This window comes from Anas acuta, chromosome 3, assembly GCF_963932015.1.
Source record: "Anas acuta chromosome 3, bAnaAcu1.1, whole genome shotgun sequence".
NCBI lineage: Eukaryota > Metazoa > Chordata > Aves > Anseriformes > Anatidae > Anas > Anas acuta.
The window spans coordinates 19,971,377-19,988,835 of NC_088981.1; the positions used below are offsets into that span (position 1 = coordinate 19,971,377).

Below are 17,459 nucleotides of genomic sequence, written 5' to 3' on the forward strand. Positions count from 1 at the left end.
AAAAAAGATAGGATCATATATGATGAATTATGCTTAAATTATGCTTATGTCTCTGATGCTTGTGTTTCCTTTTCTGGTATAATAAGAAACTCAGGAAAAGCAGCCACTTTTTAAATAGCTCTAAAGTACAAGATGGTGTTTGACAGAAGTATACAGCCAGCTTAGAAGTACTACATTTCAGATGAAATCACTACATTAAGTTGTTTAAAACAAGCCACTGTGTTATGTTACTGAATTATAGTCTACTTAGAACTTCTAAAATGCATTTTTATTGCTTTTTCTTTCATTCCTAGAAAACAACATGAATGGAGATTTAAAACAGTAATGTAAAGGTGATGCCAGTTGGTCTGACTACATGATAATTTTGTATCAGATGCTTATTTTAGATAGATAGGTGTCCAATATCATAAGAACACCATAATTTTCACTATGCAACTGATAGTGGTGGGTGTTGAATGCTATCTGTAAAGCTCCAAGTACCTTTGATCCCCACTGGAATCAACCACTATTTTCAACAGAAGTCAAGGGAATTTAGGTTCTCTTAAGAAGGAATCCACAGCCTGAACACCTGTCCACCCAACCTGCCTTTCTCCAGAACTGATTCCCTGCCACCTGGGAGCCACTGAAGAGTTGTCCAACCGAGAAAGACTGAACAGCCTGAATTTCGTCCCTGCTGATATTATACCTAGGCCAATTCTATATAACTTTCCAAGGTAACATGGAAAACTGCCATTGTTTGCCTATGAACAAAGAGAACATCTCAGTCTCCAGTTTTTAAAAAGCACTTTCACAGCAGTTTGGGGAAAAAAAGCTATAGTAGTACTAAAATAAATTGCTTGCTAGCTGAGACCTCACATGCATTTAGTTTCAACCTAGACAGAGCCTCATAGTTTGGGCTGGAAGCTTTCAGAAGTTTGTTTGTAACAAATAGAGATTCATGGCAATGATACATAGCATCAGACACATTATTATTCATCAACCACATCTCTCTGAGGATTTCTGATGTATTTGAAATAGCCATGCACAGATCAGGATCCTCACTCTTATTCCCTAATAATCTAAATACAGCATATAACGTACCAGGCCGTAAGGAAAGCAGAGACAGTAAAAAGGATAGGACCATCTGTATACTTCTGTCTCTTCGGTTCTCAGGTTTCGGTGTGTTTATATTTTATTGTCTCATCTTGTTTGGCTGCCATAGTTACACAGTGGCATTATGATAGGATGAAAAGATGTGTTGGAAGTACTTGCTTGCTAGTTTGCTAGTCAAGTTTGCTCGTTTGCTAGTCAAGTTTGCTAGTTTGCTAGGCCCATATGCACAGAGAAATCAGAGGGAAAGGGAAGATCTATCACTGCTTGCTTAAAATATTCTTTGAAAGAAATGCTGATGCACAGACTTTTACTTATATAAGGAAGGCAAATGATTTAATCAGGTAATGATGGATTCAGGTGACATTTAGTGTTAGGTTCACTGGAGGGCTGCCATCTTTGCACCAGAGCCAAGGTCCACAGACTATTGCACTCAGATGCAAGCCTCCACCCTACCTTTCTATAAAAACTAACCTTAGCTACCAGTAAAGATGCTGAAAAGCCATAAAGTCTTGCTTAATTTGCTTTCATTTCCTCCACAAAAACGATGTGCAGAATTATTACAGGAGTCAGCTTTGAGAGATGTAAATTAACCTTCGGAAGCCACTTTGGTCATATGCAACTTTGAATCAAACTTTATGCTGCTCATTTGAAATGTCAGTTTATCTGAATTTACATAGCTAGGTCTAACTTCCCTGATTAAAACTTCCTGATTAAAAAAAAAAAAAACAACTAACATATTACTAGCATATTTACTGTAAAGTATTTGCAGATTTACAGATAAACACAGGTAAACATTGTAAAGAGGGTTGAAAAACCTGAACACTAAAGAGATTAAAAGCAACTCGGATAATCAAAAAGGTGAACAAAGCGCTCCTAGACCGGAACTGATTTATCTAGCTCCTAGCATGGGCAGGCTTTGAAGACCACAGGAACTACCTTATGGCAGAACTGTAGAGCTGAAGACTTTTAGGTAATCAGCATAAAATGAAATGGCAGATTTGATCTAGTTCACATAATGGTGAGGTGACCAAAAGACCAGTACTTCCAGGATAGAACATGTCTTGTTAGTGTTAGGAGATACCAACAGGCACTGACTCTCGGGCATAAAGCTCTAAAATAAGACTGAGGGTACAACTGTAGTAGGGCTTCTTACCACCTGTGCTTTACCCACTCTGTGTAGAAATGGAAGACTGCTGTCTCAATAATGTTCAACCCGTTTTCCCTGAAAAATAAACAAAAGAACCAAGGCCCTGGAAACACAAGGACTAGTGAAATATTTTAGCTTTTGTGGAGTAAATTCAAACACTGTCCAAGGGGGGGGGGGGGGGAAGAAGCTGTGACACTTTTGCAACATCATCTTCTTACCAAGAAGGCAACATATCAATACCAAGGGCTTTTCACACTGCCTTTTCATGCTAGTTTGAAGACAATAATACTGAATAGTCCAAAGACAATAATCCTTAAGAGCTGGAAGAAAGCTGTCTCAATGGAGGCTATTATTTTAGAGAGAAAAAGGCTAAACTAAAACAAAATAGCAAGCTGTTTTTAAATTAACTCCCATCATCCTTATACTGAAAGCAAAAGTACCCTTTCCATCCACTTACAGGAACATTTAAGTAAAGCACTGAGTAATTACATATTATTAATGCAAAATATGTACTTACTAGCCTTTATGATAACTGAGCAAATAAAAATGATGAGAAATGTATTTACACTAAATATTCACTTCAAAATATATAGTAAGTGCAAGAAAGCTGGCTGCAGACTCTTGTGTTCAGCACAGAGGACAACTGAAAATCCTTTTTTTTTTTTCTTTTAAATGAAAGCTTGGAGTTTTCAAGATAATACAGTACACAGCAAAAACTGTGGAGAGACCCTAAAAATCAATGGCTCTGCAACTATTTTTAGTTCTTGCTATTTTCTACTGTCCCTGATGCTAAGCCACTTTTGGGGAGATTTTGGCTGTGTATGTTTCTGAGAGACATTTGCAATCAGCCATCATGTAAATTATCCCAGAAGCAAACAGAGCTGCAGCTGAGTATGAGGCTGAGCAGAGGACATCCAGTTCTCTCAGTCCCATATGTCACAAGAGGGGGCAAAGCATCATTACATTCTGCTATGACCTAGGACGACAATGACTTTGTATACTCAGCTGGGATTTTTTGTTTGTTTGTTGTTGTTTTAAACCAAGTAATTTCTTGTTTTTATTGATTTCTTACCAATTTTTATCATAACCCATACATTCTTTACCACAGCACCAAATTTCAATATTTGTGTGCTATGTTAAAAAAAAAAAAAAAACACATTCAGAATAGAAAAAACCTCTCTTGTAATTCAAGGGAGGGCTCATTTACTTTTACTTTGAAAAAAAATTACCAGGCATTGCAAGAGGCACAAAGGAGAAGAGGAGAAAAGCATCAGCCAGGAATGGACGTTTTTAGACTAGATTGCTATCTAGTCTAAAAGTACTTAGAATCTTCATTACCCTTAAAAATACGTGTATAGTCCAAACTAGAGTGAAAAGCACTTCTTGTAAGGGGCTACTAGGTATCCTGCGATGTACTACTTCAACTACTTCACTTCAGTCTTACATAAGATGTCAGTGGTGCACAGACACTGTGCTGGCTCTCTGAACAGCTGCCTGTGGCTTGCACCTACTGAGATCTGAAAAGGCTTCTTTGAAATGGAAAGAATGGAAAGAATCCCATTGACTTAGTGGAAAGGACACCAGGCCTGACGTGAACACAGATTTGCTTCACAGTCTAACTTTGTCAGCACAGCCTTGCTCTCCCAGAAGCCAGGGCAGTTTTGCCAATGACCTCAACAGAAGCTGCACTTCAGTTCTACAAGTCTGTGCTAAAGCAAAAAAGGTTTGGAAAATCAAATACATTCTTTTACACTGAATCTACAATAAATTACCCATCACAAGTAAAGCATTAGGATTTCAAATAAGCAACTCTTTTAGCTAAGATAAGCTATTCTTGCATAAGAATAGTTACAACATTTGATTCTCTTTGCTCTGCTCTACTCTTCTGTATTTATAAATTTATCTTTTCTTTTTATCCTGTTTTCTTGTTTGCACTTACTCAGTTATCAACCTGCTTTAAATACAAGCAGAACAAGAATGTGAGATGAACCAGGAAGGGAAAAAGCAGGGGAGACTGACCTCTAGGAACAGGAACACAGACTAAATTCTGTCGTTTACACAAAACAAGGCTCAGGGGAATTCTTCTTCATGCAAGCTCAAAAGGTAGAATATTCAAAACATAAGGAGTAGCTTTTTCTTGTATACCTCGTCACCTACCACAAACGATGGTTCACCATCTTAAGTAGGATTCACCAAAGCAAGCAGCTTCTGTTATTTCGGATGGTATCTGAAAACTCTCAAACCTGTGTGACAGCTGAGTCAGCACCATTACTGAAGAAGCTACCATGACATTACGATGGTAACGTTCCTATTCTTAGTTTCTTCATTATTGCTTTTCCATTCAATGCCTGTGTTTGCCTCATTGCATTTTTATTTTTTTTGGTCTTTACAGCACCGTCACCTGCTGATGCAGCTAGTGCTCTAGCCCTACTGAGACTTTTTGCGCAGCTGCCAGTTCTAACTTGAGCTGTGTGGCCAAGTCCAGGTTGCTAATCCGGAGAATGACGTCTCTGTCTTGTGCTTCCATGCCCAGAAGCTTGCTGTCTGCGGTGTGGTGTAAAATTGCAAGCTATCTATTACTGCCAGAAGTCAATACTTCATTCAGTTAAAGGTTTTGTCGCATTTTTTCATGCTCAGAATATGACTAAAATAATTGTGCATTAATTCAGTTCTGTAGGATAGCTATTACACAGCAATTAAATACCATTTATAAAATCAAAGTTTCTAGTTGAAGTTGCCACTTGAAGTTTAGCAGACAGAAATACAAGTTGTTTCACTAGAACATTTTTGGAGTTTTCCTGAAAATGTTCTTGAAGGTCAAGTGAAATCAGCTACTCTTTTTTTTTTTTAAATTAGTTTTTGACTTTTTCAAAAACAGACTTGAAATGAACATATCGTTTCTGCACATGCATTCATTTAACTTATGAACCTACACCACTAGGAATCTCTGAAGTTATGTTTATTTACTGATTGCAAACTCTGTAACTTTCAGCCCCATTACAAGCACTGAACTCCAGTGTTTCTTTTTAGTGGCTATACAGCCATCACGAAATGGGTTATTTCATGCTGATAGAAGGCCCAAATCCCCTAAGATTAAACATTTTCTACATTTACAACAATTAATTAAGGGGAATAAAATGAATATTTTTATTGACAAATTAAAACAACTCTTAGCAATTGCTAAATTAAAGAAAAACATTAATTTCCTTTATTAATTTTATATGAAATACAGAAGTACTTATTTAAAAAACTTGGACTGACTGTTTCAAATTTGGGGCTACATGAAATTACGAACTGAAGATAACTTTACTCTCCTTAGTACAACTCATTTCTAATAAGAAAAGCATACCGCCACGCTGCCTTCACTTTCCTGAGAATTCCAGGTGCTCAACACCTATGAAAATCAAGCAGGTTTTATTGAGGAGCTTAAATTTGGACTTAGCAACCTAATTTTAGTCTCTGAAGTTGGAATTTAATTTAATGTGACACTATATTCCTGTACAGGCCAAGCTTGGCCTCATGTTCTTTAAATAAAACACCTTCAATTTTACTTGAAAGGATGATACCTAAATGAAAGTAGAAGGTTATTTTGTCTCCATTGGTTCTGTAGCTAGAACAATTTGCATGACCATTTATCCCATTCATACTAATTCATGCCAAAATATGTGGCATATTTGTAACATGTATCAAGAACAGATTAGTAATATAAAGTACTGGACAGAGACCAAAAGCTGCCAACTTACTCTCCTTAAAATACGATCTTAGAGGTATTTGGTGAACTTTTAAGGCCACAGTATATGATATGGCTGAAAGGACACTTACTGATATACTGAAATGCACAAAATACTACAGCAGTACATTTTGTACCCTTTTTGAAATTTACTAGTGCATTGCCATAAACAAACTTCTTTGTAACAATTTAAGTATGGTTGTGATTTAGCTAGGAACAAAACCTAAGCACCATCTGTATGCGCCACAAGGTGTGCTCAAGAGGTATTCATGAAAACCTTTGAAAATAATCTTTTTTTTTGGCAGCATTTATGAGAATACATGAGGAACTCATACAGAAAAAAGAACAATGTGCACTGGATGGCTCCACTGTTCTTCTATTTTTGACAGACCATGACTGCTTTGAGAAACCTGCCAGAGAAGGGAACAAGCATCTTTGGTCACAGGCTTGCCAAGCTGTTCAAGTGGACTTTAAAGTTGCTGGGGGAAGAGAATCTCTGTTCACCCAACTCCTCCCAGTTTGATGCCAGTGTCAGCAATAGATGCCCAGAACTTGGATGAAGGTCATGGGTCAGCAGGAGAGCACCTGCAGAGCAGCACAAGGAAATTCCAGCCACTCCAGGCAGTAAGGCATCTTCATCAGGGGTCCAACTTTAAATGCCTCTACGTAAATGTACGTAGCATGGGGAATAAACAAGAGGAGTTAAGAAATGTATGCATACCTGCAAAGTTGTGACCTCACTGGCATTACAGAGATGTGGTGGGATGGCTCCCGTGACTGGAGCGTTGGAATGGAAGGATACAGGCTCTTCAGGAAGGACAGGCAGGGGAAACAAGGAGGAGGTGTTGCCCTCTATGTCAGTGTGCATGGAGCCCTGCCTAGGGATGGATGAGGAGCTGACAGAGCATGTACGGGTCAGAACTAAAGGGAGGGCAGAGACCGGGACAATATAGCTAGAGTCTATTACAAGACACCTGACCAGGAAGAATGAGCTGATGAGATCCTCTACAGACAGACAGATAGAATCAGCCTCACATTTACAAGCCTTGACCCTCATGGGGGCCTTCAACCAACCCAATATCTGTAGAGGGACAAAGCACCAGGATACAGGCAACCCAGGAGGTTTCAGGAGTGCACTGATGACAACTGCAAGTGACAGAGGAGCCCAGGAGGAGAGGTGCTATGCTAGACCTCGTTCTCACCGACAACGAGGGGCTGGTAGGGAACGTGAAGCTCAAGGGCAGCCTTAGCTGCAGTGACCATGAAATGATGAAGTTTAGGATCTTGAGGGCAGCAGGGAGGGTTCTCAGTAAGCTCACTACCCTGGACTTGAGAGCAGACTTTGGCTTCTTCAAGGATCTCCTTGGCAGAGTACCATGGGACAAACCCCTAAGTGGAAGAGGGGCCCAAGAGAGATGGTTAACATTGAAGGATCACCTCCTCCGAGCTGCAGAGCGATGCATCCCAACAAAGAGGAAGTGAGACAAAAACGCCAAGAGGCCTGCATGGTTGAACAAGGAGTTCCTGTGTAAACTCAAACACAAAAGGGAAGCCCAAAGGTAGCCTGGGAGGAATACAGAGAAATTGTCTGAGCAACCAGCGATCAGGTTAGGAAAGATAATGTCCTTTTAGAATTAAATTTGGCCAGGGACATCAAGAGCAGCAAGAAATGCTTCTAGAAGCACATCAGTGATAAAAGGAAGACTAGGGAAACTGTGGGCCCTCTCCAGAAGGAAACATGAAACCTGGTTATCCAGGATATGGAGAAGGCTGAGGTACTCAATTCTTTTTGCCTCAGTCTTTGCTAGCAAGAGCTCTAACCACATAGTCCAAGCCACAGAAGGCAAAGGCAGGGACTGGGAGAATCAAGGGCCACCCACCATAGGAGAGGATTAGGTTTGAGACCATCTTAGGAATCAGAAGGTGCACAAGTTCGTGGACATGATGGGATGAATCTGTGGGTCCTGAGGGAACTGGCAGATATAAGGAAGAAATTCTCTACTCAGAGCATGCTGAGGCACTGGAACGTGTTGTACAGAGAGGCTGTGGATGCCCCATCCCTGGAATCGTTCAAGGCCACATTGGATGGGGCTTTGGGCAGCCTGGTCTATGGGCAGGTGTCCCTGCCCATGGCAGGGGTGTTGGAATTAGCTGCTCTTTAAGGTCCCTTCCAAACCAAATCATTCTATGATAATCAAAATAAATGTAATTGTGATCTTAACACGACATAAAGAACTCACACTGAACCCCAAAGCTGCTTTTTCATGAGTAGCATCTGTAGGACCAAATATTATAAAGAACGAGAAGGTACAGTTTGAAGTTTTAACAGCATTTAGTCAAGGATTGTACTATTTCACTTTGAACAAAAGAAAGAAGTTTATAGAATTACCAACCTTGAATTGTCCTCTTGAAGAAAGCCTTGCAGGCCTCACAGGAAGCCACTCCGTAGTGGTACCCTGATGCAATGTCACCACACACCAAACACAGTCTTTTGGGCATCGAGTTCAGCATATATTCACACTTGGTCTGTGAATCTTCAGCAATGGTACTGGAGCAGTCATCATACCGTTTCCTGACTGGCCCGTTGCCCCCAAGCCCTGTGGCCGAAGGGTAGAGGGGAGGTGAGTCTAGCCCGTTCTGATGTCCATTCATGGTGGAACTGTAGCTCCCGCTGGCGTCTGAGGAGCCACCAGGGCTGTGGTGGTTGATGCTGTCCGTCAGAGAGGCAGGGCTCGACGGCTCCGTCTTGATGTACGACGAACAGTTAGAATCAATGTGTCGATCTTTGCTTGACATTCTGCAGAGAAGCCTGTAGTGGGGAGAGAGAGAAAGAAGAATCTGTGTATTAAAGACAATGCTCTTTCCGGCTGCTCTGGAAGGGTTAGGGACTGCACATCATTCATTCATTAGTCAATACCTCTTGTTCTACATGAAGGTAATCAGCATAAGGGCATGACAGAGCTTTGTCAAAGCTACAGACAGGCAGTAAACAAAAACTTTAAAGAGACCAAACCCGTCTGTTGTCCCCTCTACCTGCCCTCTAGTCTATGTGTCAACTTCAAATCAGATCTAAATTCTGAACTTGTCATCCATGAGTCACAAACTTCAAATATACTATTAGATTATCACACTATTACATTTCTTCCTTTTTCCATTAGTGCCATAAATGTTCTCAGCTGTATTTAATATTTGTCAGCACACTTCAATAAAACGCGTATCCATCATCTGTTCAACTGATATTGGAGAGCAAGTCTTCCACAAGCTTTTCTTTGTCTTTATTAATATTGCTTTATTATATATATATAGCTATTTAGTAACTGAGCAGCACATCAACTGGGGACTCTAACAAATAATTAAGGCTGGACTCCATTTTCACAAAATCTAAGTGAGATGATTCATCAGCTCTGGCTGCAATTACTTTCTAGCCATTATCCTCAGACTAACCAGTAATAACTATGCCAGTATCCCATATATCTGCAGCTCTATAGGATCTGACATTTTACGCGTTTCATTCTTGGATTAAAAAAATGTATTAGAAGGAATTTTAGATATAACTTTTGTCTTTCAGAAGGTGAGATTCTGTCTTACTTCTCAGTTCTCACCTTTTCAGAATTATGTATCTGAAACAATAATAAAACATTTGATCTAGTGCTATCTAGAGGAAGAAAAAAAACTCCCTTGTCTATTCCGTCCCCAAGTTCAATGTTACTTATAAACGCATTTTAGGACAAATAAAGAACAAACATAATAATCAGAAAGCTGTGAATATGATGCTATCTTCATTTTCTACTGCTGTGATTATGAGACCACGGTTCCAAATGGCCTACCTAGCATTTTCCTGACAGTACCCTCTGAAGCTGGCAAAGTACTGAGATGCTGACAGTTATGAGCATCTCTCTAGAAATATTTTCAGTAGAAATGCAACTCCATAAGGCCATCACCTGGAGCTATAGATGAATATTTTCAAAGCAAGAACGTGAGTCAAGACAATCTGACTTAAAGTAACTTTCTCAAGTCAGTTTTAAGATCTTGTCACTTATTCACCTTTTTAACATGTTAAATAATATACATACACAAACATTTATATAAAAGTATCTATCTATCAATCTAAAAAATTCTACTTCAAGCTCTGGAATCAAATTCACCAATGGAAAACAGACAGAAGTACAGAGAGCTGGCTTCTTTTCCAGTGAGGGTAACCAAGATCAAAGCCTGACCTTTCATTTCAAGTATCTGCTTAGGATAAGATCTACCCTAAAATCAGTGCCCATTGGTCTAATTTAGGACCTTCCAACTGTTGCAAATTTTACTGTCAAATGCTGTTGAAAATAACTATGTGTAAATTTGGGAAATGGCCAGATTGGTGTACAGAAATCCTACCCTCCAAACTTAAAATCAGTACTTATTTGAGAAGGTGGAAGGAACATGCTATCTGGTGTCAGCAAATAAACCAAGGAAATCGGAAGGTTAAAGCTGTGAAAATATCTTATTACACTGGACCACCTGCTTGTGTTGTCCTTTCCTCAAGAACTGGAGGGGGGGAAATCCCCTTGCCAGCCTGCAGTTGCGTGTGCCTTTTCTTCTGCATCTGCTGCCTTGTAGCCGTCACTGTTAATGAGTGCTGTAATTAATAGATAGCTCTCTCTTGTCTCTCTACTTGCACTCTGGGCTAAGCACTTTTCTCAAGTCAACATTTGAAAGAAAGCGGGTCGGCACTGACTTACAGCAGCTCTGCGAATTCCTTTTAATTTAGAGCACTTACACCACCACTCCACTTATTACCTTATAATTACTGGACCGCTCTCACATACATTATGATCTTAGACTAGAGTTAGAAGTTATTAGGGTACTAAAACATGGTGTCGCACTGTCTCTCTCCTCTTTTTTGACACTGAATTTTATACAGCCATGACTAAAAATATCAATCAACTTTCACATTCCACCTACTTATTTTTTATATTATTTTTCTGCACACTGAGATCCTTTTATTGAATAAACAGGTACCTGGTTTTCTTTTTGTCTCCGTTCTTTTTAAACTCCTTAGATTAAGTCTCAAAATAAAGCAATAGGGGTCCATTACCTACCATCTATTGTACCCAGCTTGATGGCACACTTGTCTCTCTAAACCTCCCACTGCTGACTTTTTTTCGGTCTTTGAGATTTATTTTTTTTTTGAGATCATTATTTTTTTCAATAATGAGCTCTAACATCACCCTTCCCTTCCCAGAAAAATCATTTGCAATTAATTAGTTGTCGAAACGCATGTTGTTTTAGCCAGTGCTATAGCAGCCATCTCCCACTCCAAGCGGTCAGAACCAAAACACAACTGCAGTTCTGCATGCATGAAAACCTGATCAGCAGCGTTGCTTAGGCTGAAGCCAGTTTGCTGATGCTTCTGAAGCTGCAGTTTCTAGTGCTAACCGAGATACAGCTGCTTTTGGTCACGGCTTAAACAGCACAAACCGGATTCGTACGTACTGGCAAAGCACAAATTCAGTTAAAACATTAACCATTCCGTGGAAAAAAGAAAACAACGGCCCCTGGTTCTGAGAACAGAAACTTTTCAACTTTCCCCCCCCCTCAAAGAAGGGGAACCAGGGTGAGGGCTGTGTACAAGCTGTGGGTGGGCACCATGCACCTACTGCTCCCATTCCTTTGCCACTGTGCCGCATCTGAAGGAAAGGAATTCAAGAGCCATCTTACGCGGATGGCAGGTGGGACCACCAGCAAATTATCATGCTGAACATTTGGAATAATGCCTAAGCTAGATCTCTGTAAAATCCCTCCCTCAGTTCCCTCCTAATTACTACTTAGCTCGTTCCACTGAAGAATTCCTAGACACCATTGCATTATAGTCTAAAACTACAGTTGGAGCTTAATTCTCTCTTCCTCTCTGTGTCTGAAATTCTACAGCTCTATTATTCAAGCCTGAAATATTCACAACTATCTATAAATTCAATTGTCAGCCGGTGGGTTTTATTCTAGACCTCACTTCAATCTAAAATTAGAGGCACTAAAATTCACATTAACTCTAAGAGGAATGTAGTGAATAAGACTTTATTTCAAAAGAACACCTTTTTGTCAGAAAGAGCTATTTTCAAAATGATGGCTTTATCTGCATTCAAAGAGAATAAGCCCAATTCCACATTGTGCTGTTAATGCAAAATTTTTAGGTCACATTGGATTAATAAAAATCTAAATTTAGTTAAGGTTTATGAATAGAAATAACATGTGTCATATAAAAACGTACAGTATTTATTTTAAAGCCTTGGTGGGGTTGTTTTTTTTTTTTCTCTTTACTATATTTTAAGTCAAATGAAAGGCACCACCATTTGTGGTGGGTTACTCTCACGTAAATTTGCTAACAACTTGGAGTTCTCGGGTAAACTTTCCTTTCAGTAACTACAGGGAAAGTAGCTAACTGGCTCTAGAAGCATTTCCACACCCAAACACAGAAGAAACTACGCAGGGTGCTGCAAGTTGCTAGTAATAGGTAACATATAGCACAACTCTTCATATCTGTAGTAAATTTACCTCACAACTTCTTCTTATGACTATGACCCCAAACCAGTCACTGCTGGCAGAAAGGTACAATGACAGAGCGCTTCAAAATACAACAACTGCTTTAAAATGGTCTTAAACAATACAGAATAAATTGTATGCTATGTGCTTATGAAAGGTTGAATATATTAAGAATTTATTAATGCAATCACATTCGTATTTCCATCTACCTGCCACATTGCTAATGATATTGACAGCGCTGACACTGGCTAAATCAGTATCAATATACAAATAGAGTGCAAAAATTAACCACATCTGATTACAACATATGTCTTTAAAAAAGAAAGCCTTCCTATTCAAGCCGTGAGAAGGTTTTTATATTCAATTCATGCATACAATTTGGTTCAGAAAATTATTTTTCCCTCATCTCCCTTGTTATCAATACCTAAAGGAGGTCAAAAAAACAAGCAGATACTTCATAATCTGTGAGCACATTTCATGTTTGCTTTTCAAGAATGAAAAGCTCTTCTTACAGCATCATTCGCTATTTCAGAGCTGCGCTGGTGGCTTCAGTGAGAGTAGTAATTAGTCAGAATAATTAGAGTGAACACCTTTATTACAGACCAACACAAAAGCCCCCTTTTACCTGCACACAAAGTTTTCAATTCTTTTCCTGAAAAGAGAATTGCTCTATTTCCATAAATGCCAGAATAGGTTGTTATCAGTTGACGTTTTTAGTGACAGCTTCTACGTGGGAGCATCAGCAAGGCAGGTGTTATTATGCACACATAGCTGCTTTGTACATTAACAGTGCCATCCATCTGATTTTCCTCCAACACATTCCTCTAACTCACATGCGTGTAGACCAAAAACGTCTTAACTTGTTATCCTCATCCTTTAGCTACAAGAACCTATGCATAAAAGAAAGTCTTGGACTAGATTACATGGGAAGCCTATAGCAGAATCGGGAATGGAACCCAGCTCTTTGCTTTGACCATGAAGACTACATTTCCTCTCAAATACAGCGCTTATTTTCGTATCATTTCACACGTCTGCACCAAAAATCAATAGAGAGCAGTGAGACACGTTCCAGTGATTCCCCATACCTGTGCCTCTAAATGTAAGAAGAAAGGATATTAGCGTGGAAAGAAGCGAAAGCATTGTTTCTTGCACTGATACCCATGACACCTCAAGACTTTCACCATGTCCTGTTGAAGACTGAGTAACAATCTCAGCTGAGCTGCTTTACATTGAGCATTTTTTTCTGCTTCAACTAATTGCACTCTAGTAAAGTGGCAAAATGTGAATCACTTAGTAGGAAAATGGGCACCAGCTGCTATTGTCAGAGAATGGAGATGCAGAAGAAAAGGAAAGTGACTGAATGAAGTGTCATGTCAGAAATCAACGGTGCAACGTGTGATTTGAGAAAACATGACTACTTTACAGAGACAGGGTGTCATTATGGCATCACAGTAATACGATGCTTTGACAACTGCTGGGTCTAACATATCATCATTGCATTAAGGTGCACTGGCTTAGTTGGGGGAAGGAAAAGAAAGGATTTCTTCTTTTAATAAGAAATATTGCAAGGTCTGCTTGGTTAACCTAGTGGATGAGATCATTAATTGCAAAGTATTGCTAATCTTGTTCTGTGCATGCACAAACAAAACTGTCAGTACATATTTATCTTTGTTAATAAACACATATGTGTAACCATGTAGTAGAGATTATTCTGTGCAAAACAGAACGGCTGTAGTTTTCTATACATTTTTAAAATTTCATTATTTTCTGTAATTTCTTCTTTTGCTCATGTTCTCTTGAAACCTCTACCACTTCAGCTTGGCAAGGGAAAGCAAAGCAAGCCTATGACTTTTTCCAGAGCAGCTGTCATAGCCACTAGCAGCCGGAACAGAAGAAGCAATGCTTGAAGCCATCACGTTGCTACCAGCAGTGGCCTGAGTTAGCTGATGTCTGGTGACAGAGGATCCGGCTTCCCCAACAGTTATATTGGTCTGCAGGCAACCCACTAAGCTCTGCTAAAGCACTTCCTACACACAAGGCAGTGGAAGGCTACACTGCTGCACATTCATTTATAGTGTAACAAATCAAGCCATTATCCGAGTCCTCGCATTTGTACCTAATCCGAGAGGCTGCACTTAGTTTGTTTTCTATGCCATTTTTCAAAAATCAAAATTTTCAAGTGACTGACTTTCAACACCTGCAGACCCTCTGAAATGAGGGGGAAATATTTTAGAACATTCCTCTACCCTGTATAAATATTCATTATTGCTTCCCTTTCTATTTCAAGTTGATTCCCTCTGCTTCCTGGTTGATAAACTTTGTTAACAAGAAGGAAATGATCCTGAGATACCCCAATGTGTTGCAAATTATCACTGTTGACAGCTTCTACATTTAAGGATTACATCTGATGCAACAATGCATACTAGTGTCATTTATCTTTAGCTCATTTCCTTGGACCTATTTCAACTGAGGGTGAGCATCTCTTGTTTATAGCTCTAAATACTGTAAGTGAGCAACTGGCAAATCAATAAAACTGTTAAATGCATAATAATACTGTGTAATTACTTACATGATGTTTTGCATAATTAACTGTCTGAGGTGTTCCTTGATATACTGGAGACTCAGAGTATGGAATAACCTATAAGCCTATAAAACACATACTGTTTATATGAATAGAAATTATGTTTAAAACTCTCATTCTAATAATCCAAATCAGACCTTGGCACCACATGACAGAAAGCCTTCCCTCCCTGCCAAGTCTAAATCAATTCTTATGGCATTACTTCATAACTAACGTGATATTTCACTGATGATGACTATTACCCTGATTACTTGGAAGTAATGTAGTAATAGCACAAATACACTTAGATTAAACAAACTACTGCTATTTAATCAATATTATTGAGACAAACTAAGTGTTTTAATAAGTCTGTATAGATGCACTAATGCTGGTTTAATTAAATGTATCCTTGGACATGCACAAGCTCTGCACTACACAGATCCCATGGCTTGACAGACCGGAACATAACTCTTCTCAATTTAAAAGCTGAAGCACTTATAGCCAAGAAAATTTAAATCTCTTCATACTACAGATAGATTGTTCTTTTCATCAGGTACTTTTGGGGGGAACAAAAAGTAAACAGGGAAGAATTACTAAGGAACGACCTTCACCTTTGAGACAAAACACCAGACACGGTGAGGTGCCAGCCCTCAGTAATACACTTGTCCAGTGCATCCAATATATGGCACTGCAGCACTTCTAAACAACAGCAACAAAAATTACAACTAAAAAGCAAAACACAAAGCTGATGCGAAAAATCACAAATTTGACCTTTATGTTTGCACATGTGTAAGCAACAAATACCCTATTAGCTATATTACACACTACTACTAACAGACCACCACCGCAGAAGATTTCCTGAAGAAAAGACTTAAAAGACCTGCCTAATTCTACAGATATCATGTTTCAAGTAGACATAGATAGTTTCTTTATATGCTTTGATGAATCAGTTTTCAAACACATACACCCCAAAAAAAGTTGAAAAAAATGCAAATATTCAATAGAAGGCCACACATGAAGTAGACAGCACTTTAAATGAAAATCATTCTGGAATGCCTGAAAGTTTTACGTAAAAGGAATGTATAATATTGTATATTTTGTGTGTGTGTGTGTATGTGTGTATATATATATATATATATATATATAAATATACATATATATATATAAACATATCTATATTATGATTGTGGTATTTTGTATATATATTACGGCTCTATATATACACAACTTAAGCCTCAGTAAATACTTCATATTCCTACTTGATTTCTTGATTTTAGTTTTTTTTTTTTAGTTTTTTTTTTTAGTTTTTTTTTTTTTTTACAGTTTGAACAGGGCTGTTGTCTGTCGTTACAACTGTATCATTAGAATACAGGATTTCAGACTTACCTTCTCTTGTTTACTGGCTTCTAGCCTAATGCTCCATATTTTTGTTGCTACGAGTCAGCTCTTCAGAGTCTGGAGAGCTGTACAAACTCCACTAGCATGCCCAGTTTTAACAGAAAGACTGTGATGTGACTATGAGAATGACAGCCAAGCCTCATCATATGAAAATCAGTATATTGATCAGGAAGAGTAAGATTATATTACGCTTTATTTTCAAACTACAGACTAACACTTTTAATTCATATCACATCTTGGAAAAGAGCAAAAACTCTGGTTAAGAAGCCAGGTGTTTTTCAGTGATGGAACATCATTTTATTGAGGATATACTCCCGTGGTATCAGGTGGAGTCCACCTGATGTCTCCAGCCCCCAGAGGACATGGAGAAGTGTCACGGAGTCATCTGATTATTAATTGTGGGGATTCTTTTTTTATTAAGAGAAGTCAGCTGAAGTAGCAAAAGAAAATCAAATGCTACATTTAGCTACTTCCAAGGGAGAAAAATACAAAACTACAAAAATAAGCAAAGATTTATTCAAGAACATAACAGGCTTTCTAAAGAGGGATTATTTTGAAATGATTACAGCATCAAAAGCAGTTACTTGGACCAATCAGAAAGCCAGTAGTACAGATCAGAGACACATAGCTGTCATTCATCACTTCCCAAAAGGAAAAAAAGACGACAAAAATGCCTTCAGACTCGAGACAGTCAAAGTTTGTATCATTAGATTTTTCACAATTTCTATCAGCAATTTCCCTCCATCTCTAAATGGCAGTGCGTAGGTGTGCACACCACGCACCTGTCTCCCTACCAGTTCCCTCAGTGATCTTCCATGGATTTCTAACAGAAGAATTACAGTTCGCTAGCCAAGCTCTGTTAAATTGGAGAAGAGATTAGCAAGAACATACCAGAAATAGTATCAGGGAGCGAGCGCCTTAGAAGCCTGAGGACTAAAAGTTCGGAAGCCCGCGATCCTTCTCCACCCCCAGCCCCTCTGCGGCCCAGCCATACGCCACCGGCCTCAAAT

The 17,459-nt window shown here is 38.9% G+C and overlaps 1 protein-coding gene across 23 annotated transcripts in view; it reads right to left on the minus strand.

The window, feature by feature from the left end:
• ESRRG (estrogen related receptor gamma) overlaps positions 1-17,459 on the minus strand; it is a 405,024-nt gene that overhangs the window by 120,833 nt on the left and 266,732 nt on the right. For all 23 annotated transcript variants that reach the window (XM_068675998.1, XM_068675996.1, XM_068676009.1 and 20 more), the window contains one exon: positions 8,363-8,778. In XM_068675998.1, the coding sequence (XP_068532099.1) occupies positions 8,363-8,778 (416 nt within the window). The remainder of the gene's footprint in view (positions 1-8,362; positions 8,779-17,459) is intronic.